This window comes from Podarcis filfolensis (assembly GCF_964270895.1).
Source record: "Podarcis filfolensis genome assembly, chromosome: 12".
Taxonomy (NCBI): Eukaryota; Metazoa; Chordata; class Lepidosauria; order Squamata; family Lacertidae; genus Podarcis; species Podarcis filfolensis.
The window spans coordinates 33,446,936-33,472,042 of record NC_139614.1 but is presented as its reverse complement, the minus strand read 5'-3'; the positions used below and the strand labels follow the sequence as shown (position 1 = coordinate 33,472,042).

The 25,107-nt window shown below is 42.7% G+C and overlaps 2 protein-coding genes across 20 annotated transcripts in view; one reads left to right on the top strand and one right to left on the bottom strand.

The window, feature by feature from the left end:
• Positions 1 to 15,356, top strand: part of ADAM22 (ADAM metallopeptidase domain 22) — a 204,640-nt gene extending 189,284 nt beyond the window's left edge. For 7 of the 17 annotated variants that reach the window (XM_083578538.1, XM_083578539.1, XM_083578531.1 and 4 more), the window contains 3 exons: positions 1,058 to 1,144; positions 11,383 to 11,506; positions 11,818 to 15,356. In XM_083578538.1, coding sequence (XP_083434664.1) covers positions 1,058 to 1,144; positions 11,383 to 11,506; positions 11,818 to 11,838 — 232 coding nt within the window. In that variant the 3' untranslated portion in view covers positions 11,839 to 15,356. Of the gene's footprint in view, positions 1 to 1,057; positions 1,145 to 10,275; positions 11,507 to 11,817 lie in introns of those variants that run through there. The other 10 variants (XR_014540312.1, XM_083578541.1, XM_083578542.1 and 7 more) reach the window with 3 other exon arrangements.
• A 7,806-nt stretch (positions 15,357 to 23,162) lies between these two features.
• The window catches only part of STEAP4 (STEAP4 metalloreductase), a 221,799-nt gene continuing 219,854 nt past the window's right edge, over positions 23,163 to 25,107 (bottom strand). For all 3 annotated transcript variants that reach the window (XM_083578789.1, XM_083578787.1, XM_083578788.1), the window contains exon 5: positions 23,163 to 24,520. In XM_083578789.1, coding sequence (XP_083434915.1) covers positions 24,251 to 24,520 — 270 coding nt within the window. In that variant the 3' untranslated portion in view covers positions 23,163 to 24,250. The remainder of the gene's footprint in view (positions 24,521 to 25,107) is intronic.

Genomic DNA, 25,107 nt, shown 5'->3' with positions numbered 1-25,107 from the left:
AGTTGCATGGGCAATTGCCCAGCTTATAAGAGTCACAAGTGTAGTGCAGCCCAGTCTTTGTGCTGCAAACAAAGGCTACTCAGAAGTAAACCCCATGAGTTAACTGGGAATTATTCCCATGCAAGTGTGCAGAGGACTGTAGGCCGAACAGTTCTGTCCGGTAGATCGCTACTACATGGCAGCTGTTTTGTGTGTGCAGCAGCTCACTGCACAGAATAATCTGTTTCTGCATCTCACCACGGTCTTCCACGTATTGCCAGCAACATGAAGAAAGGGCAGTGTGTAGTGAGCCTCTGGGTACACAGCTTGTGCTGCAATGCAAAAACAGCTTCTTGTGTTTTAGACATGTGCACCAAAGAACCCACATGTGACTGCAAGTCAGTAACATTTCCTGTCATTTAACTGGCAGGACCTGGTTTATTTGCAACTGTGGACGTGAAAGAGTCCCCAAGACTGTAATGTTCAGCCCCTGGTGTAAAAGAGGGACCCATCTCTTAGCTGCCTTTTCTCAGATCAACCTGCAAGTATCCAAGGTGGTCTGCCTATGTACTCCTGACCTGTGGTGACATGTACGCCTGACCTGTGGTCCAAGGCAGAGAACATTTGCTCGCTGTATAAGTTAGGTTAAAGACACAGCACTGAGACAAAACGACTTGCCTGAAGCTTTCAGGAGGTGCTTATAAGAGATTAAAGTAGTCCTCACTTTGGAAGGGCAGTTGCTGGCAGCACCTGTCTCTCGCGTACTTCCTCACTGGGCAGATTCAGTGATTCTAAGTCTGTTTGCATCCAGACCGAGATTTAGAGATTTAAGAGATGGGTAGTTCTCTCTCTCAAGGCAAAAGTAAATTGCAAATGTAAGCCTCCGCTTCCAAGGGAATTCATTTTGAACCCCCGTGGCTCAGATATTCTTCACCCAACTTCCACACTGATTTATTTAAGACAATCCTTGGCATTTGGAGGATGTAAAACAGCCAAACTGAGCTTATGCTGCTGTGTGTTACCAGATATTTCTTTATTCTTCTTCTGCTTTCTCTGTTCCTTCCATTGCTTTTTGCAGGTATTTAAGCCCATGGTTCAAAACAGAATATAATGTAGCTAAGTGGGTAGAAGATGTGAATAAAAACACTGAAGGACCCTACTTTAGGTATTTTGTAAATTAATTCTCTATCATCTTTTAAGAGCTGTTCCAGCATATTCCAGATATGATGGGACTCCTTATCTTGTATCTTCCAATACAAGTGATTTATTGTAGATGCTGAGGACCCTTTTTGTTCATTTGCTGCCTTCTGATGTCTTTTTTGGGCTTCATTGTGCAATTGCAATTCTTTTCTGACTGTTTTAATGAAGCCGTTTGAAAAGGATGTTCATAGTGCATGTATTTCCCATCATCATCTCTAGCTTTTAGTAGCTTTCTCTTCGTTTGATGCCAAGTAGCCTTTTTGTGGGCATGATCTATGTCTACCACTAATCAAGTAACATTAGTTGAAATAGCTAAAAGGTCAGTGTATTGAAGCTAGTAGCTTTATAATACACTTAAGATGCAATCCTATACCCACTTACCGGGAATAAGTCCCATTGAAAGCAGTGGGGTTTACTTCTTAATAGACATGAGTAGGGTTGTGCTGTTAGTGCCAACCCAGTGCTTTTACAATAAAGGTGTTAAATTGCAGCAAGTAGTCGAATTGTACATAGGTTATCATTTGTGCACCATAATTTAAAAAACGGGAAGCATGCAAGCATGTTAGCAGAGCATTTACCTAGTATATCCATTAGAAGTCAGAAATATGCTGGAAAGAATTAATTGCTCTTCATGGCAAGAGGCTAAAGATGTGTTGTGTGAATATTCAGTTGGGTTGTGCTTTCTTTGTTTCAGCCATTGGCCATAATGCCAACTAACAGATCAAAATAAGAAGAAAAAAAATTAATTACAAGCATACAATACAAACCAATTGGTAAAACCAAACAGCAAACATACAAAAACCTGTAAAACTTAATAACAAGGAACCAATAATAACCAGAGAATAACACAAGAATGTAATCATGTTAAATACATAAGTGTGCATATATCTCATTAACAGTGCAATGTCTACTAAGAGAAAGGCTCTACTAAATTCAGTGGGTCTTACTCCTAGATAAGTGTTATTGCAGCCTAAAATAAGCATTTCACTAGTTCAATCCTTTGTCAAGTAGCACTCAAAACAGGTGTCCAAACTGGAGTTTGGCTAGATAGTAATCAGAAAATGGTTGCCACTGCTTTGCATCCCAGAGCAAAGGTGGCCACTATTAAATTAATCTCATTTTTGCTGGCCAATAAATATTTTATTTTCTTCTGCTTTAACCAGTGTTTGCCATATTTTTAACAATTGAAGAAGAAAGTTCTTCTGCATTTGCCCTCAAAATTAAGACAGAAGAGTAGGTAGTGTGGAATGTCCAGTTGTTTTCTCCCTACGGATGCAGAAATGTCAGTCAAAAGGCACTTTCCCATAAAGAAGAAGTTTTCAACTTTTTTCAGTCCATGGCTCCCTTTGGGGCTCAAGAGTCCAGTTATGTCATCCCTTGCCTGCATAGCTGGCAGTCTCTCACCCTTTTTTAAACACCTTCCCTTATGAACTGTTCCCTCAGCCTCCTCTCCTTGAGAGTCCTCTGGGCAGCCACTGCTGCCATCCCTGGTCTCTGAACTCCCCTCCTCTCCCCCGCTGCCCCATAGACAAGTGTCTCCTCACACTGCCCAACAAGGGCCTGGGAAGAGGATGCCCCCAGCCTTAGTGGCCCAATGGAGTCTGGCCAAAGACAAATGTGAGTCCAGCACCTTACCTTGGGAGGCAGCAGCTGCCTGTGTGCCTGGCCTCCCACTTGTCTGTCCATTCCCAACAGCAAAGGCTGGTGGACTAGCTGGATGGGTTGCCTTGCCTGCCTGCTTGCTTGCTTGCTTACTCCGATGCTGCCTCAGCTCTTGGCAACCAGCACTCCATGGCCAGCCCCAGAGGTACCATTTGCCTGGGGAGCTTGTAGCCAGGGCTGCTGCAACAAACAGCCACGCAAGCCTTGGGGAAGTAGAGACATGAGAGAGCATCAGAGGAGGGAGGGAAGGAAAGGGACAGAGGCTAGTGCAGCTCGCGGCTCCCTGGGCATCATTCAAGGCACCCCAGGGTGCCACGGCACCCTGATTGAATGCCACTGCCGTATATGGTACATCTAAAAGAGTGGGCAGGGCATTGGTTGCCATCTCAGCAAAGGAGGGCTGGAACTGTCCTTAAAACAAATGTAGGGAAGTCAAATAACTAATTTTTCAAACTGTGCTTGGATTTTATCAATGCATAATGTAGCACATTCTTAACATTTGTCGATAAGAACACAGCTCTCTGCACAAAAATGCCTCTGAGGTGCCATTTAAATACCATTTTGGCAGCTATGAACCATAATCCATTAAGAAAATTCAAAGACAAACCATGTAATTGGATCAAGATGGCACTGAAAGGGGAGTAAGTCGTTGGTTTTTAAAAAAATTAAGTGAATTTGCCCACACCTCTAGGAGCCTGTCTTCTAGGAGATGAAGTCATTTATGCCAATAATTAAATAAACAAGGAGACTGGAATCATTCCTGTTTGTTCTGTCTCATCAGAACCAGAAGACTGCAAGGACTCCTAAAAGAATTTTTTTAAAAAATAATTCTAGTGCCTTCTCTCCAGGAAAACACCATATCTCAGTTCCATATAATCATATTTTAATAACTATTATTTCCACTCTGTTTTAAAATTGTTTAATACTGTACAATGAGCCTGCTCCCTTAGTCTGTTAGAATTTATTATGCAAGGAATAATCTTGCTTGATCCTCCTTTTATATTTTTCCAACCGCCAATGCTGGAAATCACCAACTTAGGATACTATTCTCAGTGGCCAGTTACATTGTTGTTATAAGCCCAGTTCAGTTGTTACATGAGTGAATGGGACCCATGGACAGAAGAGTAGAAAGAGGGCTTCCTGTGGGACAGATGGGTAGATAAAGGGTTTCCCATGTGCAGTGGCGTAGCGTGGGTTGTCAGCACCCGGGGCAAGGCAAGTAATTTGCGCCCCCTAACCCGTGGATTTGCGCCCCCTAACCTGTGGATTTGCGCCCCCTAACCCTAACCCCCAGATGTTGCGCCCGGTGCGGCTGGCCCCCCCTGCACCCCCCACGCTACGCCACTGCCCATGTGTTTAGTGCTTGTGTGGGCTTCTCATCTGATCTAGAACCCTGAGCAATCAAGATTCTAAATTCCACAGGGAGCATTTGCCTGAACACATAGGAAGCAGTCATGTGACAATGGGGACAATACTAAAGGCAAGGGCTCCTTCTTTGTACTTGCATTGCCCCGCCACACAAGTAACAGCTTAATAGGGCTTAGTCATATTCCTAAGATTTTAATGGCAACAGTGCAGTTTACAGGTGAGATGATAGAAGGATAGGAGACCCATGTCATTGTCACAAAGTGATGTTTAGAGAAGTTCATGGCCAGTGCTAGGTGAAGAAAACCCATCCTCATTAAATTCAGAAGTGGTATCATTTATAAAGAAACTAAATAAAAATAAGGGAGAGAACATCTGTGTTGCTTCATCTCCTCAAGTCGCTAGTTGCCTTTTGGTCAAAGGCCTTAATGGGGTAATTCTTGTTTCTGAGGTTAGTATTTGGGTATAGAAGATACTATTCAATGCAGTATTTTACTAGGGGATTTTCCTATCCCTCCTCACTGCAGCCCCCCTGTGTACAAAAAAAAAACCCAAAAACAAACCTCTTCTGCACTGGGAGGGAGGATTCGGGGTGGGGGTGGGGAATCTGATGTAGGCAGCTTATTTATTTCTGAATCAGCATGCATAGGATTGCGCTGAGTCCGTCTGCTAATCCTCTACTACATACTATATTTTGTTGAGCTGCACTTCCTAGTGAGCTTCCCTTAAAACCTCCCCAAACAGTTGGTGCTTGGCATGATTCTCTGTCTGTATCAACCTCATTAATCCCCTCCTCAGACTGAGCACCTCCCCTGAAACATGCTAAAAACCCTAATCTAATTGCTTTGGAAGCCATGACTGCTTGTAAAACTTGAGAAGAGAGGAGTTGCCTAACAGCAGGAATCAACTGGATTGGTGTTGAAGATAAGCTTATTTATAGATGTCTGGGACCAAGATGCATATAAGATAACCCCACGATAAAATATTCAATTACTTCCCAATTATACTACTTCCCAAATTGTTCATCATCACACATTATGATGACCGTAGGTATGAGCTGTCACTACACACGTGCAAGTGTTTGTGTGAAATAATGCATGCTTGTTCATTGGTACAGCTCAACTGTTGAGTACACATACTGAAAAACTGAGTATACAGGTCAACTATATGTGTACACTGATTGTACACTCATTGAATGTAATGTGTGAACATCCCTGATGCGAGGGACAGTACAGATCTGGCTCCTGTTCTTCATGTCATCTCATAGTTTTCTGATACTAGAGCCCTGAATAGATTACATAATGGTAGCACTGGGGAAGGAAGGAATTCCCCCCACTTGGTGCTGATTTTGGTAATCCCACTCCCAATGGCTGGTCCCATCAGGTTAACTCACTTTGACTCACGGCACATTTTTGTTTCCTGGCTAGCAAAATGTCCATAAGCACTTTTGCATTTTCAAGTGTTTTCTGAAACTGAAGATGCATTTTTTTCTGTGCTTGAAATAAGAAGCATTGTCCAGAATGCATAGCAGGAAACCTAACAAGTACTGTTTGTTTAGTGATGGGAAAGGTTCTAGTCTAGGGAATATTTGTAGAGAGCTGGGTTTGGGAGAAAATAGGGGTGGTGATGTAATAGAGTCTGTTGTGGAATTCGTTCCAGGTTAGAAGCCAGTGGAACATTGGGTTAGCTACTAGGTAACTTCCCCCCTGCAAAGGGGGGAAATGGGGTCCTGAGCTACAAAGATGGCCTCCATAGAATTCTGTCTCTTCCGGGAATCCAGCAAAATGGTTTGTGATGGTGGCTAGTTTTTCAGCTGCGTAGGGTACTTTTGGTTTCATTGGGGGAAGCTGCACATGGGATTTTTAGTTTTGCTTTCTACTCGGCCTTTAGCTCTCTGCAAAATTATCAGTGCAGGAGCTGCCATGCATATATTGTGATTTTTTAAAAAATGTAAACATAAGCAAGTTGCTTTGTGTGTGACTCTTATCACTCTGCTTTGACCAGGGCCGTCTCTAGCAAATGTGGTACCGGGGTGCAAATATCCGCCCAGCACCCCCAAATTACCACGGATAGAGTTGGGGTGGCCGTAGCTGCGCACTGCCAGCCATCCGGGGGGAGGCACAACTCTCCCCCATGCCACTGTGGGAGAGCGATCCCTGCAGAGGCTTGGGAAGGAAGCTGTATGCCTGCTAGCCTTATGGTTGGCGGGGCACAGCTGGCAGGCATGCAGGGAAAGGGGAGGTTGCCAGCAAAGCCACGCAGCTCCCCCACTTGCTGGGGTGTCCCCGAGAGGCCGGCCCCCTGGCGCGACGCACCACTAAGCCCTATGGGAAGGACGGCTCTGGCTTTGACAACACTGAAGTGTGTTTGGATAACCATTTTAGGAATGGGAGGGGGGCTCAAGCTTTCCAGTAGACCATCAAAGCTATTGAAAGGATGTCAGGGGGTGCATGTGTGTTAAGGGTTAGATCACTTGAAAGAGCCTGATTTTCTTCACTAGTGCTCAAGAGGAAAGAGGCCTGGAGGGTGGGGGGTGGGTCTTTCCTCCTTTCCCCATGCTTCTTATGAAAATAAAGAGATGCCAGTGACACTGTTTCCTGCCAGGATTATAGAAACTGAATGAGGACCTCCATGACTTACAGCAGAAAACAAAGCTGCCGGCCTGTTTAGCACAGGCAGCTTTAATAGGACTGCCATCTGCTACTCTATTCTGGAAACTATGAGAGCAGAACTGATATAGGTGGTCCACATAAGGTGGGTTGTGCTTCCTGCCAATGCTTACCTGCTTTCATTCCCATGTTGTTGGACTCCGACTCCCAGGCTGTCTGGGGCTGATAGGAGTTGGAGTCTAGTAGCATCTGGGGAACACCAGGTTGGGGAAGGCACCCCTGTAACCACACACAATACTTTAGATGTTGTGGTTTCCTGAAACTATCTACCAGTTTTCCTTTTGAAATATATTTGCATACGGTTGTAGAGGAACCGGCTAATTCTCTGCAGCATTGATTTAGTAGTGATCAAGATTAGCGCATAATCCTCAGCATGCTTACTGGGAGGGAAGTCGCGTTTTGTTCAGTGGGGCCTGTTCCCAGGTATGTGTGCATAAGATTGCCATTCTAAATGTGCATGCTTAGAAGTAAGTCATTGAAATAGTTAGCATTTGCCTTGGAAGAGAACATATTGAGAGATAACACAACTTATTTGCTTATCTACTTGTAGCCATGCACTTTCTCGGGAGCAAACAAAGGAAGTAATTGGCTCCTGAGCAGAGATGAGGACTTTTAAGGAGGAAATTGTATCCAGTTTTGTACTTCGGTGTGGATCCTTGATGAATTTGAGGAGTCAAACAGAATGAGCAAAGAATTTCTGGAAATCAAGCATGGTTATCCTAATTTGACCATGGCAGAGTACAGTCATTGCTCTATGGTATATACTGTGTTCACAATATTTTTTTCAGTCGAGCCTTTTCACACATAAGTCATAGTGACTGTCAGGGCATCCCTTCCAGCTAAGTTTAAGTTCATGAAATAATTAGAGCCGAAGTGCACATGATGCAGAAGGAAGGGATGGGCAGATATCATGCTGCAGTATTTCAAACCATGTATAACATTTCTGAAAACTCATCAGCATAGATTACCTGCATGCAATAAGCAAACCTCGGGGGGAGGGTTCTTTAGCACTGCGTATCTCATCCTAATACAGAGAGCTTATTTGGTGGAGGCACATTCAAAAAGATGACATCCCATCTGCATTCAGAAGAGGGCACATTAGACAAATCCACCACTGCGCTGCATAATTTCCGAACGAAGATTGTTGAGCTTCCTTTTCGTATCACAGAAACAGCAGTTGGGCACGAAACACCAATGCTCTTGTCAAATAAGAATAGCAAGCTATTAGAAAGCTTGATGTATTTAATGAGCAAGGTTTATCAGGATTCTCTGGTTTCCTTCTGTGATGATGTCCAAGAAGGGCACCTGCAGTTTCATCAGGAAATGTACTTATTCCAGATTGTGGTTTGGATTTTGAAAATGTATTCCTGAATATACTCTTAAAGTATGCACAGAGGAGGGACTTCCGCTCAGGGCTATCTTAAGCATATGCAGTGCCGGGATGCAAAGATCCGCGCGCCCTCCCCCCCCAGGTTGCCCAGTCCCAGGCACGCAGGAGAGCGGAGCGGCAGGCGGGCTCTTCCCCGGACTCATCTCTCAGGCCCCAGACTCTCGGCCTGGTGCCCCTGAGAGCCCGGTGCCCGGGTGCTCCGCAACCCTAGGGCCTATGGGTAAGACGGCCCTGCTTCCGCTTGGATCGGAGCTTGAAACTCTTTGGATGCTCCCAAGTTCCTCTGGGTAACGCCTATACGTTCTACACACATTGTTAGGGCAGATCACATGCTTCCTAAATCCACTTCTGATGAATAAGTAGGCAGTGCCTGTTGGGCAAGGCACACACTTCACATTAACCATAGAGGCAGAAAATAATAATAGTAATAATGTGTGTTTTTTTATTTGTACCCCACCCATCTGACTGGGTTGCCCCACCCACTCTGGGTGGCTTCCAACAGAGTATAAAAGAACACAATGCATCAGATACAAAAGGCTTCCTGAAATATGTAGATGATATCTGAAGAAATGTGGGGACAACTATGGTGTTTGGTGTGGAAAGTACATAAACATGGTCTGAGATGCATGGAGGCGAGGGAGGCATAAGGGATCTAAGCAGTCTGCTGGCACAGCCACGTGGTTAGGGATTTTTAAAAACATCCTTTCTTGAGTTCAGCAAGCCAGAGGGACCCAGGATGGAGCGTGAGGAAGGGCTGCCATGAGCACAGGACTGGGGTCGGGGCGGTGAGTGAGTCTAGCGTTTCGTCAGGGTACCGGAACACCTGAGACCAGCTGTGCTTCTGACTTTTATGTTTTCTTGCACATGACCCAGATACAGAGCTTCCTTGGTCTGTCTTGATTCCGGAATTGATTCTTAAGACACTTTAGTTGTCCATGCCCTTGTGTGTATAACTCTAGTCAATAAAGTGCAGACGCCTTATTGACTCGGACAAGAATGCCCTTCCGTGTGATGCCGACATTGACTTGCTAGTGCTTTCCTTACCTTGTACAGAAATGCTGATTTCTCTGACTAATCAGTCCATTTTTGTCTATCCTCCCCACCCCTCGCCCCCACCCCAAACCAGACTCCTACTTTGGCTGGAACCACTGTGCACTGGATGTTGCTTGCATGTCTACTAATTACGGGTGTTCAGCTCTTTGTATTTGCCTTTGTTTCTTCACAATTAACCCTTTTTTGCCTCTGAACTGCATGCCTTCTGTATAATGTAACACGTTCTCATACACTGTAATAAATGTTTCTGCTTTGCTGCTTTCAGAAAAGCAACTTATGTGCAGCCCTATACCCAGGACATGTTTGCCTGGGAGTAAGCCTCACTGAACGCAGTTGAGGCTTAGTTCTGAGTAGTCATGCATAAGATTGCGGTTAAGCTCTGAGCCAGCGAAGACTTACATCAATGTAGGTGAAGGATGGGGAACCTGCAGCCCTCAAGGTGATGTTGTAGTACAACTCCCATCATCCCTAACCATTGGTCATGCTGGCTGGACCTGATGGGAGTTGGAGTTCAACAACATCTGGAAAGGCTCCAGACGTCCTCATCCTTGACATAGGTGCACAGTTGTCAGTGGGACTTGCATTAGTATAAGCCAGGCATAGGCAGACTCGGCCCTCCAGATGTTTTTGGCCTACAACTCCCATGATCCCTAGCTAGCAGGACCAGTGGTCAGGGATGATGGGAATTGTAGTCCCAAAACATCTGAGTTTGCCTATGCTTGGTATAAGCGGTTGGTGACTCTTTAGTACACAGTCACTTTTTAAAAAAAGTTCTTCTGCCAGTTCCTCATATTCTTAGCCAGTACAAAAATGCATGAATAAAGGGAAAATGTTGATGCTTTGTATGTATGCGCTAGCAGCCTCATACCCAGCTTTGTTTGGGAATTTTAAGAAACACAAAGATTAGGGGCTAAAAATCAGTGCAGTGAACCCATCTGCTCTCTTGATTTGAAATAGCATCCAAATGTATCCAAACATGGATGAAAACCTGCTCCTTGATCTCAGGAACCATCATTCAAAATTTGGCTAATATACCTTAAGAGTTGCATAACAAACAACTTTCCAAAATATATATAGTAGGTACGTAAGCCTCATCTGAATTATACATTTAAAGCAGTATCACACCCCTTCAAGCAGCCCTGGCTTTCCCAGAGTCCCTTGGGAACAGGGTTTGGCAGTTAAACCGCTGTGAGAATTGTGGTTCGCCAGAAGCGGTTTAGTCATGCTGGCCACATGACGCGGAAGCTCTATGCCGGCTCCCTCGGCCAATAAAGCGAGATGAGCGCCACAACCCCAGAGTCATCCGCGACTGGACCTAATGGTCAGGGTTCCCTTTACCTTTTTATAATGCAGATGAAGGCATAGATACAATGTGATATAAAGGAAGAATTTTTAGTTAAATAATAATAAAAGTGTCACATATATTACCTCAGTAATCCCTATAACAATTTGATAAGATAGACCAGTATCGTTATCTCCAAAATTCCAGGTGACAGACTTAAATTGTGGCTTCCCTGAAGCCACTTAGGCTGAGGGGAGAACATTTATAGCACTGTCTCTTATTCACCATGCTACCCTAAATCTGGTTCATAATAAATCATATTCCCAATTTTATAAATAGTTTATTTTTTATCATTTGATGCATAAAATGATAAGAAGTCTGGTTCATAGTATGTAGTTCAGCCTTTGCCAATCTGATGTTTTGGACTACAACTCCCATCAGCCCCAGCCAGCCCAGCCATTCTGAGTAAGGCTGATGGGAATCATAGTCCAAAACATCTGAAGATGGGTGAGGACTAGCTTAGTCACTGTCAAAAAGTGCAGTCCCTTGAGAACAACTCTCCATTAATATGAATTAGAGTTGCTCAAGATTTGCACAGGAGTTGGTCCTACTGAACCGTTTCCTAAGCTGTTGTAGCTTGGAAGCCTTTGGCTTCTTTTCCAACTATGTACGGCAGAGTGATTGAATCAAATTCCCAGCATAGCTTCAAAGTAGTTCCAGTTTCTGTAGCAAGGCTGGTATCCCTAGACATTCTGTTTATTTTTGTCTATTCAACACCTCAGGACCCTTTCCCCTGCAAAGTCCCCTTCGTCATCTACTGGCTCCATTGCCTCCAGCAGAAAATACCCATACCCGATGCCTCCACTTCCTGATGAGGAGAAAAAGGCCAACAGAGCAAGTGCCAGGGTAAGCCTCACTTCTTCCTTGGATCTGCTGCATACTTAACATTTAAGCTAGATGCAGACAAACACCATTTTGTCCTTCACTGTTGTTTGTACTGGTCTCATCTTGGAGGAGCCAACTGTTTATCCATCAGTGGTCTGGTTGGTATGTCAACTTGGGTCTCTGTCCACTGAGCCACAGTAGCTGCTTTTGCTCAGACAACAGAAGTTTCCATTGCATAGTTGGAAGGGATCCCAGGGGTCATGCAATGCAGGAATAGTAGTATAACAGGAACAGCAATAATGGATATTTCTCTTCTCTTTGTCCTCTTACAGCTATGGGAGACTTCCATTTAGTTCCACTGTCTACCTGAGCTGATACCAGAACTGTTTACTTCAGATTTTATACAAACTCAGCATTGCTGAGTCGCTGAACATTCATCTGCTAAGTGGACAATTTGAAGGGCAGAGATGCTGACCAGCATGGAGCGAACAAGTTCCCTGAAGAAAGAAAAGGCAATTTTCTGCAGCGGATTAGGATTTTAATTACAAGTAAAGAGCAACCAAACCATATACATACCCCATTTACCTGGGATACATGGAACTGAAAATATAAAAGAGTATTCCGCATGATGACAGATAATATGTAGATGCGCAAATGAAACTAATTGGGAGTCTCAAATGTGGGTTTTTCTCTGGTCTAACATAATCCCAAATAACTTTAAACAAACAAACAAACAAAAACAAAAATAATTCAGAATTTGATATGTAAACATTTATGCTGTGTGCATGAATTCCTCCGTTCACCACCTTCCATGTGTAAGGGACTAGTCATTATACTTTAGTAAAACTAGCATGCAGAAGTAAGAAATGTTTTTTTCCGCAAGTGGGATCTGAAGAGGCAAACATTATGACATAAGCAGCCAACAACAAAAAAAATTGCTTTTTAAATTTTTATTACTTTTTGTGATTATATTCTAAGTAGAAACTCATACGTGTGTAAAAAGTTGTAAAATACCAACAATGCAATTATATAATGTGGGGTTTTCTTGTTTTGCTTGAAGAACACTCATGAGTGAACATTACATGTCAAAGAATCTTCAGGGCCAAAGTAGGCGTGGCATGGAAGGAGGACCATAGGCCAATGGAAGAGCACATGGTTTGCATGAAAAAGGTTCCAAGTTCAATCAGAATCGTCTCCAAGCAGGACTGGAAAAGTCATCCTTGGAGAAGGGCTTTCAGTCATCGTAGACAACACTGAGCTAGATGGACCAGGGGTCTGATTCGAAATAAGACAGCTTCCAATATATATTTTTAAATCTAATAGCGGCTGCAAGGGAGAGGGATGGTTCTGTAGTGTTGGGGGAGGATTTTTCAATCTTTCCCCCAACTGTGCTGTTTCCCCCTCAGAAACCGCCCCTCTCTAGCTGCTATGCCAAAGCTCAGGTGCTAACCTGAAGGGTCTAGAATGCCTTCCTGGATCCACAGAAAACAGTGGTTCACTGCAAGACATGTTATTCTCCTTCCCAATGAAATCAATGGGACTTTAACAGAGCACTCATAAAAAAAAATGGCGTCACAATCAGGGACCACAACAGTGAATGTGATGGTGGTCAGAATGGCACATTTGCTGTATATATTACATTTTTTTCCTGAAGTTCAGCTATCCAGAGCTCCTAAGCTATTTGGCTTCACCAATTTATCCTATGTGCTGATATAATACAATGTAAATAATGCACTTCTTGGCCAAATAAGAGCCATTAACTGAACGGTTTGGTTAAGTTACCAGAGGCCATTCATCTACATGGAGTTGCATAATACATGTATGGAGGAATCTCTTTTCCTACACCGTGCACTATGCACTATCGGTATACTATGTTGTTATTGGCTATATACATTCATCGATGTTCCTGAACTGAGTTCGTTATGAAAGATTTTGCAAAGTTGTGTTTTTTTAAAAAAAAATCAAATATAGGGAATCTTGTGAAGGTGACACAATATTGCCAGTATAGATTCTTATATAGGAGCTGTTATCCTGACTTACTAAGCACAGGGATGGGGGGAAAATTTGTGGCCCTCCAGATGTTGGGACTCCAATTCTCTTCGGCTTCTGCCAGCATGGCTAATCACCAGGAATGATGGGAGTTGTAGTCTGGCAACATCTGGAAGGACACAGGTTCCCCATTCTGTGATGTAACATTGTAGGTGATGGTCATATGCAAAAAGGAAAGGGAGAGGAATCTTCAAAGGCATTTGCAAAATAATGTTTTTTGTGTATTTTTTTTAAATTAACAATATGTTCCAGTCAGTATGTTCCCGTACTCTTGTTAATTGCATTCCAAAATAACTGTGAGGTAAAATGATAAAAATGAATAAGCACCTTATTATAGGTCTGTGGTGTGTGTTGTAGCTCTCAAGGTATGTATTAGGCAAGATTTTATATATGATGCTTTGTTAGTATCAGAAGTTGCAACGTATACATGTTGGGACCAGAGATGTTTAATTCTGATCTTTTCCCCCAGTGATTCCAACATGCTTTTTCCCTAGCAGCAACTAGAGAAGAGATTTTCGAAAAACACTGCCTTGCAGAACCCAGAATAAAGTGATACCCACATGCATGGCAAGGAATTAATGGGCTGTTGAAAAATCTCTATTTAAAGCATTCTTTGGCAAGGGCATCATCTGATCTTTTGACAGTATTTGAATGGAAACAGCTTCTAAATTTCTAAATTTCATACTTGTTTCACACAATTCTTTGGTACATATGTTGCCATGTGTGGCCTTCCTTCATTTAACTCAGGTATAGAGCACCTGTGAACCCTCCAGATGTTGTTGGACTCTCAATTCCATCAGCCCCACTGAGCCTAGTCACTGGTTGGGTTGGTGGGACCTGTAGCCCAACATCTGGAGAGCCACAGGTTCACCTGTCCCTGATGTAACTGGACTTACTTTAAGAAATTCCACTTAGTTGAAAATGTTGGTTCTATGCGAATATAAAGTACATTTAAGAATGTCTCCAATTGTAAAATATGTAAGACTTTTAAAGTGTTATATTTATAAGACTCTGCCAGTTATATTTATACAACACTGGCCTTGCAGTCATAAATAATCCCTATAAGAAGCATAAAGTTGGGTAAGTATTTTGATTTGTAATAAATAGGAAAGGAAAGTTAAAAGAGAGAGAGAGCAAATTCCCACCTGAGAAAATGTCTAAAGGATTGTACAGTATATGTAAAAGTATAATTTTGGAAATATATAATGTCAGCCAGAGACTGGAGGGTGAAAGCTAAGTTAACATCTTGTGCCATTAGACTTGGGGAAACGTGATTGAAAACCTGGCTGCCTTTCCCTTGGTTTCAGTGGATTTTCAAGCAACTTCTGGAATGCAACCTACCCTCAGGTTAAAGGAAGGTTAAAATAAAAAGGCCACCTCCATATTAATTATAGAGAACACACACACACACACACACACACACACACACACACACACAGCTTTTTGATCCTCAGTATCTGAAACATTTAGATGTATATCATGTGCCTTTTTGGATCTTTTTCTGTTTTGGTACAAACCTAAGCATCACTTAAAAAAGACTGATTAAGTTTTTTTTTTTAAAAAAAAAAATCCTCCTCCATCTTTTATTTTCAGGTCATTAGGAAGAGTGAAGTTTTGTTTTTTTGCCAGACAGAGCTGAATGTAATGTAGTGTTAGTTGAGACAACTTCAGAACATTCATTGAGAATACACCCTTGTCTGCAGTTAATGGCATACACTGTTACCTACCATTGTTTTGACCATTACTAATATTTGTAAATATTCACCCATTCAGTAATCTTAATGTAAAGTTAAAATATAATTTTAATAAATCTTGGCTTTTACTTCCATGGTCTAGTGCAGGATTTCTCAGCTCACAAAACTGGATTGCCTTGGTGTGTGAAACGGTCACGAATGCTGGTCAGTAGGAAATGATGACTTAGGTCTGAAGGTTAACTAATGGGTTTTGAGTCCTGAAAGACAGAAGAGGTAAGATTCTGAGAGAGGTGCTGCTTCTAGCTATCCCCACACTTTTGATCCATATGGACAGGTCCAGGGCATCTGTTTGTTTTATTTTAAGCCATATGTATATAAAGACTACTTCTGAAGATGCTTCTGCTGAACTGTGTTCACAGACAGAGGCAATGGAAGGTTCCCCACAATATTTATTTCTTCTCAGGATAAATGAGCATGTCTCCTTTCTGTGGAGATTTCCAGTAAAAGATATCTTAGTAAAATGTGATTGAAATGGATGTCAACTCTGCAGCCTTGTTCCTATGAGCCGCTGCGCCAGCAAAGAAAACAGAAAGGCAGACGGCAATAAATCTGTGATCCTCCAGGTGTTGAGCTCCAACTCACATCTGCCCCAGGTAGCATAACCAGTAGTCAGGGATGATAGGAGTTGTAGTCCAATAACATGGGGAAGACCTCAGGTTCTCTGGCTCTGGAATAAGGATTGTGTTGTTTGTGAGCTTCCCTAGCCATGAACAGTAGCTGGGGGCACCGTCAAAGCTTATTTGCTGCTATTTACTGTAGGTGTTGCAGTGCCACAGAGAAGCACCCCAAACTCTTGTGAGACTTCACTAAGCATGTGGCTAAGTCTCATGAGAGACTTGGAGGGGTGACTAAGGAGTCTTTGTAGCTGGGCCAGCCTCATTCTGTGGAGAGCCATTGCTTGGTCTGCTACTCCCAATGCCAGTGGCCACAGATTTTCTTGTACGACTGTTCAGGTGACACCACTCGCTTTCCTCTTTTGTTTGAAGCGTGGTGGCTGCTACACCTCAAACAAAAGAGAAAGGAACCCAAAGTGATGCTCCATGGCTCGGCAGCACAAGGCGGGCATTTGGCCACCCCTGTCAATCTACTGCCTGAGACAAGTTGCTCAATGTGCCTCATGATAGGAATAACAATAGTTTGCAAAGCCTTTACGCAGCAATGAAATGGGCAAAATGAAGGCAATGGATGGGGGGTGACTTAAGAAATCAGGGCCTTTTCAGTGATGGCTCCGACCTGGTGGAATGCTCTGTCCCATGAGACTAGGGCCCTTCAGGATTAAACCTCCTTCTGTCGAGCCTGTAAGACAGAGCTATTCCGCCTGGCCTTTAATTTGAATTCAGCCTGATCTTTTATTTCCCTTCCCTTCCCTTCTCTTCCCTCTCCCTCCCCCTCCCCTTTTATGAAGATTACCCACTCTGAGACCCCACAGCTAATTCTCCCTGGTGACTCTCTAATGCTTATTAGATGGATTTCCCCCAAATTGATTTCTGAACTTTGAATTTTATTGTTATTCATGTTTTTATACTGTATTTTATGCTGCTTCTACAATGAAGTGTTCTAAATTTGTTGTTAGCTGCCCTGAGCCCGGTTTTCTGAACCGGGAAGGGTAGGGTATAAATAAAAAAATATTATTATTATTATTAATATCTGTCAGGCACCACAAACGGTAGTATGCAAAGCCTTTATATAGGAAGGAAACGGACAGCTAAAAGGCAAAGAATGGGAGTGGACCTGGTAGGCCTCAGAACAGACCTTTCCTATAGTTTGCAGCTGTAATTAGTTCAGCACAAGTCACCTGACCTGTCACAGCTGCATTTGATTGGCAACTGAATTACCAAGCCTGAAATCAAGCCCAGGCCAACCCAACTTGGGTTTTTAAAAAAGCGTGTTTCTTCTGTAAACATGCAGCAAGACAGCAGCAGTATGAAGGTAAGTGAGAATAAATTTCATTCCAGAGTGTTGCTGAAATGTTAGTCCACACCTGCTGGCTTAGGGTTTGTTTTAGGTATGTGAAAATAAGTGGTGGAGTCTAACACTTTGTTCAGTTGTCTGAATCTGGCATCATAAGGTAGTGAGTGAAAACATTAGAAGTAGCTATAGTTTGCTAACTTGAAATGGCTACTTTTTTGTCTGTGTGTAAAAATCCACTTCTGTTGGTGGGTTCACAGGAATTAATGTAAGGAATCCATGACAGTTTTGTGGTGTTTTTTGGGGGGTGGGTGGGGTGGGGGGGACAATCACTATTTCCCCTTTCCTACCATGGTTACACTGCTGATCATTCATTTTCATTCAAATGTCTTCATTTTCAAATAAGATTATCTGGTGTGTGTGGAGGAAGAGGCGAGGGAGTTCATTGCTTAATTTGGAGTCTGAAAGCTTTCCTTAAACACAAATAAGTTCTGAAGAAATTAGTTTGGTCTATTCAACATGGCTTCCAATATTTTCAGTATTGTGTGCTTTTTGAGGGTTATAGCTAATTTTACTTTATTTCTTGCATTTGGATTAATGTTTTATAATGAGCTTTGAGCTCTGGCACAAAATTAAATAATGACAACATGCCTTTTCATCCCACTCAGCTCCAACTGAGTTTAATAGAGCTCATCTTGTGTCCAGGGGAACATAAAAACTGCTTTTTAATAGCATCAGAGCTTGAAATAGCCAGATGTGCAAATGTGAAACCGTCTACAGAGCAGCTTTTAAGCAGGATCTATAGTGGCATTTGGGACAGTGTTCCATGTTACTCTACTAAAAATTTGACTCTTCTTGCTGTAATCTTTGACAGTTCCATGGTTGTCCTTCAGAGAAATGTTTAATGAGTTGTTGTTCTGTGTGTAATAATACCACCTATTCATGTGAAGCCTCTTTGTGAAAGATAAGCCATGCATCTCCAGCTGTGCTGAGAGCTGTTTTATAGGGCTGTATGTATGTTTGACCTACAGAGAAACCATGTAAGCACTGTAATTCCTCACTTAAGGGAACGCGTGGCCTTCCTGATGTTGTTGGATTCCCAGCTCCTACCAGCACCAAACAGCATGTCAGAGATGAAGGAGGCTGCAGTCCCAGCAAAATTTAGAGAACCATGTCTTCCCCCATCCCTCCCTTACATGCAGGCGTACAATGTGGAAAAGATGTTTCAGTTCCACAGGAGAATTCTGGAGCCTGTGGCCCTTCAGGTGTTGTTGGACTTCAACTCCTATCATCCTCAATCAGAATGGCTAATGGTCAGGAATGCTGGAAGCTGCAGTTCAACAACATCAGAAGGGCCACAGGTTCCACAACCTTGTAGAGAAATTGTGTCAGAAGCAACTCTGTAACTCCATGTTACAACCTGTACAGGACCCCCGGTTATAGGGTGGTATATAAATTCAATAAACAACAACAATACAGAGCAAGTCTATGTATGCTCACTTAGAAGTACTTAGCCAACTCCCAGGTGAGTAGAGGCATGCTACCTTAGACTGCCAATGTAAACACAGCAATAGTACCACGCTTGGTGCCATTTTCAAGACCAACTGGAGAGCTAAAATCCAAGGAGAGGGTCAACCAGTGCTTTTCAGCTGGGCCACAGCAACCAGCCTATGTTAAAAAACAACAACAACTTAAACTCAGAACATAGTAATAGCATTTTCTTAACTTTGAAAACAAGAAATATTTTACAACAGTTTTTCTTCTAACATATATAGGTATATTTTAGTTGCATTATGATTTATTAATAAAGTAGTATTATGGGTGGAATCCAACTTAGTTCTATTTAAAGTAGACTCAGTGAATGTAATGGTTCTTAAGACATGCACATTAATTTCCAACGGGTTTACTCTGAATAGAACTAACATTGGATACAACTGGGTTTTTGTGTGTGGAAGTTACTAGGGATAGGCAACGCAGCTTAAAAACAAAGCAAAAATCCACACACTAGAGGCTTGATCTTGTAACAGAAATAGCTGTGCTAACTGCTGTAGCTACAGGAAATTTAGAGCCATGGAAAAATGAAAGTGGAATAAACCAACTGGAATAAGTTGATAAGGGATGGTGCAATGGTAGGATACACCATATCAGTTTGACAATCAGGGTGGTAGAAGATGGCACAGTCTGAATCCTGCCAATAGACTTGAGCAGAGCAATTCATTGAGGGGATGGAGAGAATCTCTGGCAGTAAAGCCACCATTTTCTGAACCCTACTGCTTTTACACCAGCTAGGCAGAAGCTGGAGGAAAAGAAGCACACTGACTCCTGGGCAAATGGGAAATCCACTCTTGATATGCTCTCCATTTGTCCTCTCCTCTGGAGCAATGACAACAGAGAGGCAATGACAGAGGTCCTTTCCATGGTGGCTGGGATTCCAAGGGCATACCTGCCTCTCTATCCATAAAGAGAGAGGGTCCTATAGCCTTCTCAGATGCCCTCCCAGGAACCACAAGGTTGTCTACCAATTCTCCTTTGAGATGCATGCAAACAAAAGACAAACTTAAAATCCTGCCCGTTTTACAGTGGACACAATTATTATTATTTTTTAAGCCTGAGAGGCCTTAAGACCTTACATATTCAATTTTTGCAAAGTATATTTTTACAACCAGTTTAGAAGCACTTGCTTAACTGCCCTTTGAATATAGTGGTGCTAGTTGTTAACTATAAAATATCATACAGTAGCAAGTCTGTAAATACAAAGATACGAAGTATATTGGTCTAATAATTCCTGCTGATTGCCTGTGTTGAGAATCCGTGTAGTATTCGCTAGGGCACACAGTGTGGTGCATATTAAACTGTAAACCTTTGCACAATCTTTGAGCAACAAGATACCAGTGTATTATTTACGTACTAGCCACAATCTGAGCGTAATGTAAATATGCTTTTAGTGCCATTAATTATCTGTGGAATTTAAACACACACACACACCCTTAACTTTGGGTGGCCAATTTTTATTAGAATTATTGCAATGTTTTTCAAGTAGCAGTTGTTATTGGTGACATCTTAAATCTACTGCTGCAAATGTTTTCTATTACAATGTCTTTGTTGATCTATATATCCAATGGCTGATTTTTTTGCAGTAGCGTGTTTGTCTTGTGGATATGGTAAAAACAAGCACTGTATTCACTATTGGAGGCTGAACCGTATGGCATTTTGTAATTGTCTTACTGTTTGGAACTGTCTCAATCCTTCTCTTGCTGAAATTTTGACAAATGATAATGCAGAACCTTAATAACTACAGCTTTGAATGCAACTTAACTTCCATAAGCATCAAAATTCATGAAGCTAGCACACACTTTTTCCATAGTAACATTACCATGAGCATATTTAAGACAAAATGACTAATTTCTACCTTTACTCATGTATTATAACATTCAGTAAATATGACTCAGTTTAATATGATTATGGTGTCCTCTTGTGTGTGCTTAATTTTTTTTTTTAATAATTTGGTGATTTCAAATTATTACTGTGGCTCTTGAAGGGTGTTTTTGTTTTGTTTTTGGAGGGTGGCAGTGTGAGGAGTTGCATCTTTCTCCTGACAGCAAGAGATGTGTTCTTTATCCTTCAACTAGTTGCTAACATATTAGCACAGTACATAAATATCTGTTGAAACATAAGTTGCACATTCAGCCATTTCATAATACCAAAAAAATATGAAAAACTAATTGGTGCAATCTTCTTGGCATCACCTTTAACAGAGTGGCCTGTTGCAGCTGGTTGGTGGATTATTTTATATATAAAATTTACTCACATATAAATAAGTATATTTGGCCTATTTTGTTTTTAAATAGAGACTCCAATCCTCTGAGCCTTGTCCGTAGTTCACCTCTAGAACAATTGGGAGGTAAAGCTAACTGTAGAACAGGGGGAAAGAAATTTCCTGTAACCTCAAACTGGTGTCTTCCAGATGTTGTTTGCCACAGCATAGCCAATTGTAGTTCAAAGCATCTGGAAGGCACAAGATTGGTGAAGGTTGCTCTAAGGAATGGAACTGTCAAGCTGATTTTTCTTTACCTTTTCTTCACCTTCACACAAAAATGTCTGTCTGCTAATGAGTCTGTTATCTCCCTCACCCCATAACCTTTCCAATGCTCTGCAAATTGTCTCTTCAGTAACGAATCTGAGTTTCTTGCAAAGCTTGGGTCACGAAGCATAACACAGGGCTGCTGAGAAGTGAAAAATGTGTGAACAGGATGGAAGGAAAAAGCCACCTGTCCGTTACCTGATGTTGCAGCCATGATCTTTTTTTGCCTGCACTTAAGCCTCAGAATCAATCCCTACAGGCAATTAAGTTCAAAAAGTATGAAAACTGTATTTTGCTGTTTGCTGAATTGCTTGAGCCATTTTGATGAGGGCATGACTGACCGGCACCCTGAATAGAAGCACTCCACATCAGGGGCGGAGCTAGCCGCCCACACGGCAAGTATTCCCAGCCGCCCACTGCCCACACGGTGAGCGTTGGAGGGGTGCCACTAGTCGCCCGCATAGTGCATGTTCCTAGCTGCCCACTGTCCGCTAGGTGAGCATGGGGGGCACCACTAGCCTCCCACATGGTGAGCGTCTCTAGCTACCTGCTGCCCGCATGGTGAGTGGGGGGGGGGAGGGCATGTGGCGATGTCACCCCTCCTCATGGCTGACACCCGGGGCAGGGCGCACTCCCCATACCCATCTTCCTCGCCAGTGCTCCACATTGCAACATTCTGTTGTAGGACCCACTTGTGGAATGTAATACAATAATTCAGTTAAGATTCAATGCCCCACCCCTCACACTGTGCTTTGCAGGTGCACCCCACCAAGACTGACATAACCTCCAATCATATTAAGCACATTTGCATAGGGCTTCCTTGGATTTGTCTAGCACCCACCAAACCCCAGCCAACGTAAAGCTTCACAACTCAGCCCATAGACGTCAACACCTTCTGCAGCTCCTGACACTCAACCGTACCAACAGTCTTGGAAGCGCTACCTCCAGCCACTCAGAGCTCTTTACATTCATGTAAACCCATTGTGCTGGACATGTCTCTCTGCATGGCGGCTGAGAGTCATGTCACTTCAATAGCAAGAACAATATTCTCCCAAGTCAATGTCCTCATCGTAGGAGCTCAAGAAACATCGGCTTCAGGAGGATTGTAGTCTTGCTCTCTGTGGCAGACTGTCGCTCCAGTATTTGCCTTTTTAGTCAAAGAATCCTGAATTAGATTCTCTTTTTTAACAGGGGGAAGTGGCAAAGGGACGCTGCAAGTTCGCTTTTGTAAAAAGAGAAGCAAATGCCAACATGTACGATATCTGGTATGGGAGATCAGTAAGGGACGTGGGTGGCGCTGTGGGTTAAACCACAGAGCCTAGGACTTGCCGATCAGAAGGTCGGCGGTTCGAATCCCCGTGACGGGGTGAGCTCCCATTGCTTGGTCCCAGCTCCTGCCAACCTAGCAGTTCGAAAGCACATCAAAGTGCAAGTAGATAGATAGGTACCTCTCCGGCGGGAAGGTAAATGGTGTTTCCGTGCGCTGCTCTGGTTTCCCAGAAGCAGCTTAGTCATGCTGGCCACATGACCCGGAAGCTGTACGCCGGCTCCCTCGGCCAATAAAGCGAGATGAGCCCCGCAACTCCAGAGTTGGTCACTACTGGACCTAATGGTCAGGGGTTCCTTTACCTTTACCTTTATGGGAGATCAGTAGGTCTCATCATTCCTGATCTTGGCTACACTAACTGGGGCTAATGGAAGCCGGAGTCCATACAGCAGCAGGTACCCCTCCCCTGGTCTACGAGTATTTGCAAACAAGTACTCTTACGGCCCACTTGGTATGAAATGTTGGGTCGCTCTGATCTGGAAAATCAGTTTCTTCTACGTGCACCTGGATCTGGTCCGTGACCACCCGTGACCACACTTGTAGGTGCAGCAAAGAGACTTTGTTCTTAAAAATTTCTTTATTATGATCAGGATATACAGAATATAAATGTTGGTGAGCAAAGTTTCTACATAGAGGTTTATGAGTAGGATCTGTTTATGGTATGCTGACCACGGTTAGTGATTTTTGTGTGGAAAACAAGGCATTTGTTTTACTGAATATTATTTAAAATGGTAAAAAAATACAATACATAATATACAGCAGTAGGCAGTATCAGGGCCCAAGAAGCTTGAATAAAAGCAGTTGCCTGTTACTGATTAAGCTTGTAAGTGTAGCTTAATCATAACCTTATTCATGGGTATATGCAGGGAAACCCTATAATTAAACGATTTTGTTGGATCCTGAGTCCATCGTAGCAAAAATGAATCTAAAATTCCAATTCAAAACCAGTCCAAAACACAGTCCATTGACCATGAATTTATGGGGGAGGGGATCCATTGTGTTTGACTATCAACACATTCTCCACAAAGTCATGAACACCTTCCATCACAATGAGAGGAAATTGCAGGTGTGTACACAGTATACATGGCCTAGGAAAGCATAGTCAATTTAGGAACCTTTAAAGTGCTGCTCAAATTTGAAAGATAACATAAATCTGAAAAGGCACAGAGTAAGACCAAAAGCCATAGTTCAAATTTATTATTGCTTTGTCTATAGACCAGCCTTTCCCAACTTAATGTCCTCCAAATGTTCTGAACTGATCAGTCATCAGGGATGATGGGAACTAGTGCAAAACATCTGAAGGGAATCTGGTTTGGGAGTGCTGCCATAAACTTATTCATCATGAGCGTAATTCATATTCTCAGATGTGGCCCACTGCATGTTGGGCTCCTCTTGCACAGAGGGGATAGGGCAACGACGATAATGGTTTCCTTCAGTCTCAAATCCAGAAAAGGAGGGTGCACTCGTCCTCCAAACACCTTAGATGAATATTGACCAGTTGCCGCTGAGAGTTGCTGGGCCTTACATTGCAGAGTAATAATGGAACACATAATTTTTGAGCTTATTTTTGATGCGTATAAATTGCTTGCACTTCTCTTTTTTGCTATTGCAGATATGTGTGTTGAAACTGTACATTTGCTAAGAGCTTATACAGCTGACCTGCAGTGGCTGCTGTTTGTCTGGCTTATGCCTTTGGGTGTTCTTTCCCAGCCCTGTCGAATATCAGTTAACGGCCGATCGATACATGGAAATATGAGGAAAAACTTCATGGCCAACACAATGCAAGGGATAATGAGAGAGAGGATGTAAACGGAAGGAAGGCACCATGGGTAGGTGCCAGCATTCAGGAACCTCTTCCCACCGTAAACCAGTGTATGGGCAGTGCACAACACCAGTGTCAGGTAGCCCAGATAAGACTAGAAAACAAACAAAACATGATTGCAAAGATAACTTCCTTATTATGAGATACATGGCAGCAAATTAGAAAGCATTCTGTTCTGTTATCAACAGATGACAGAAACTCAATTCTCCTACTGATTCTAGCTGGCAATTTTCTTGGCTATAGGGAGGATTAGCAAAAGTATGTATAATCTATTTTTAGATTATCCACCAGCTTTTTGGTGGATTTCACTTTTAAAACTTTCTAAAAATTATAATTTCAAAACCTGTGATTACTGGTTTTCCCAGATGTGAAAAAGCAAACTCGACAATATGTCGTTCATAAAACCTACAATCAGACTAATGAGAAACCTTTGCAAAAAAAACGGCCCTGACACAAACACATAAAAGTTCAAGGAGTAGGAACAAAACATCTCTTATCTGCAGCAGCCACAGAGAAGTCCTTGCAGGAGTGATTAATTTCCCAAAAATGAGGGAACCTGGAGACTTCCTGAACGGGTGGTTTGGATTGTGTTAGGCCCCTTTCCTCCTCATTTCCAGACAAATATTAAGACTAGGATAGGGAACATGTGGCCCTCTGTACATAGGTTGGACTCCAACTTCC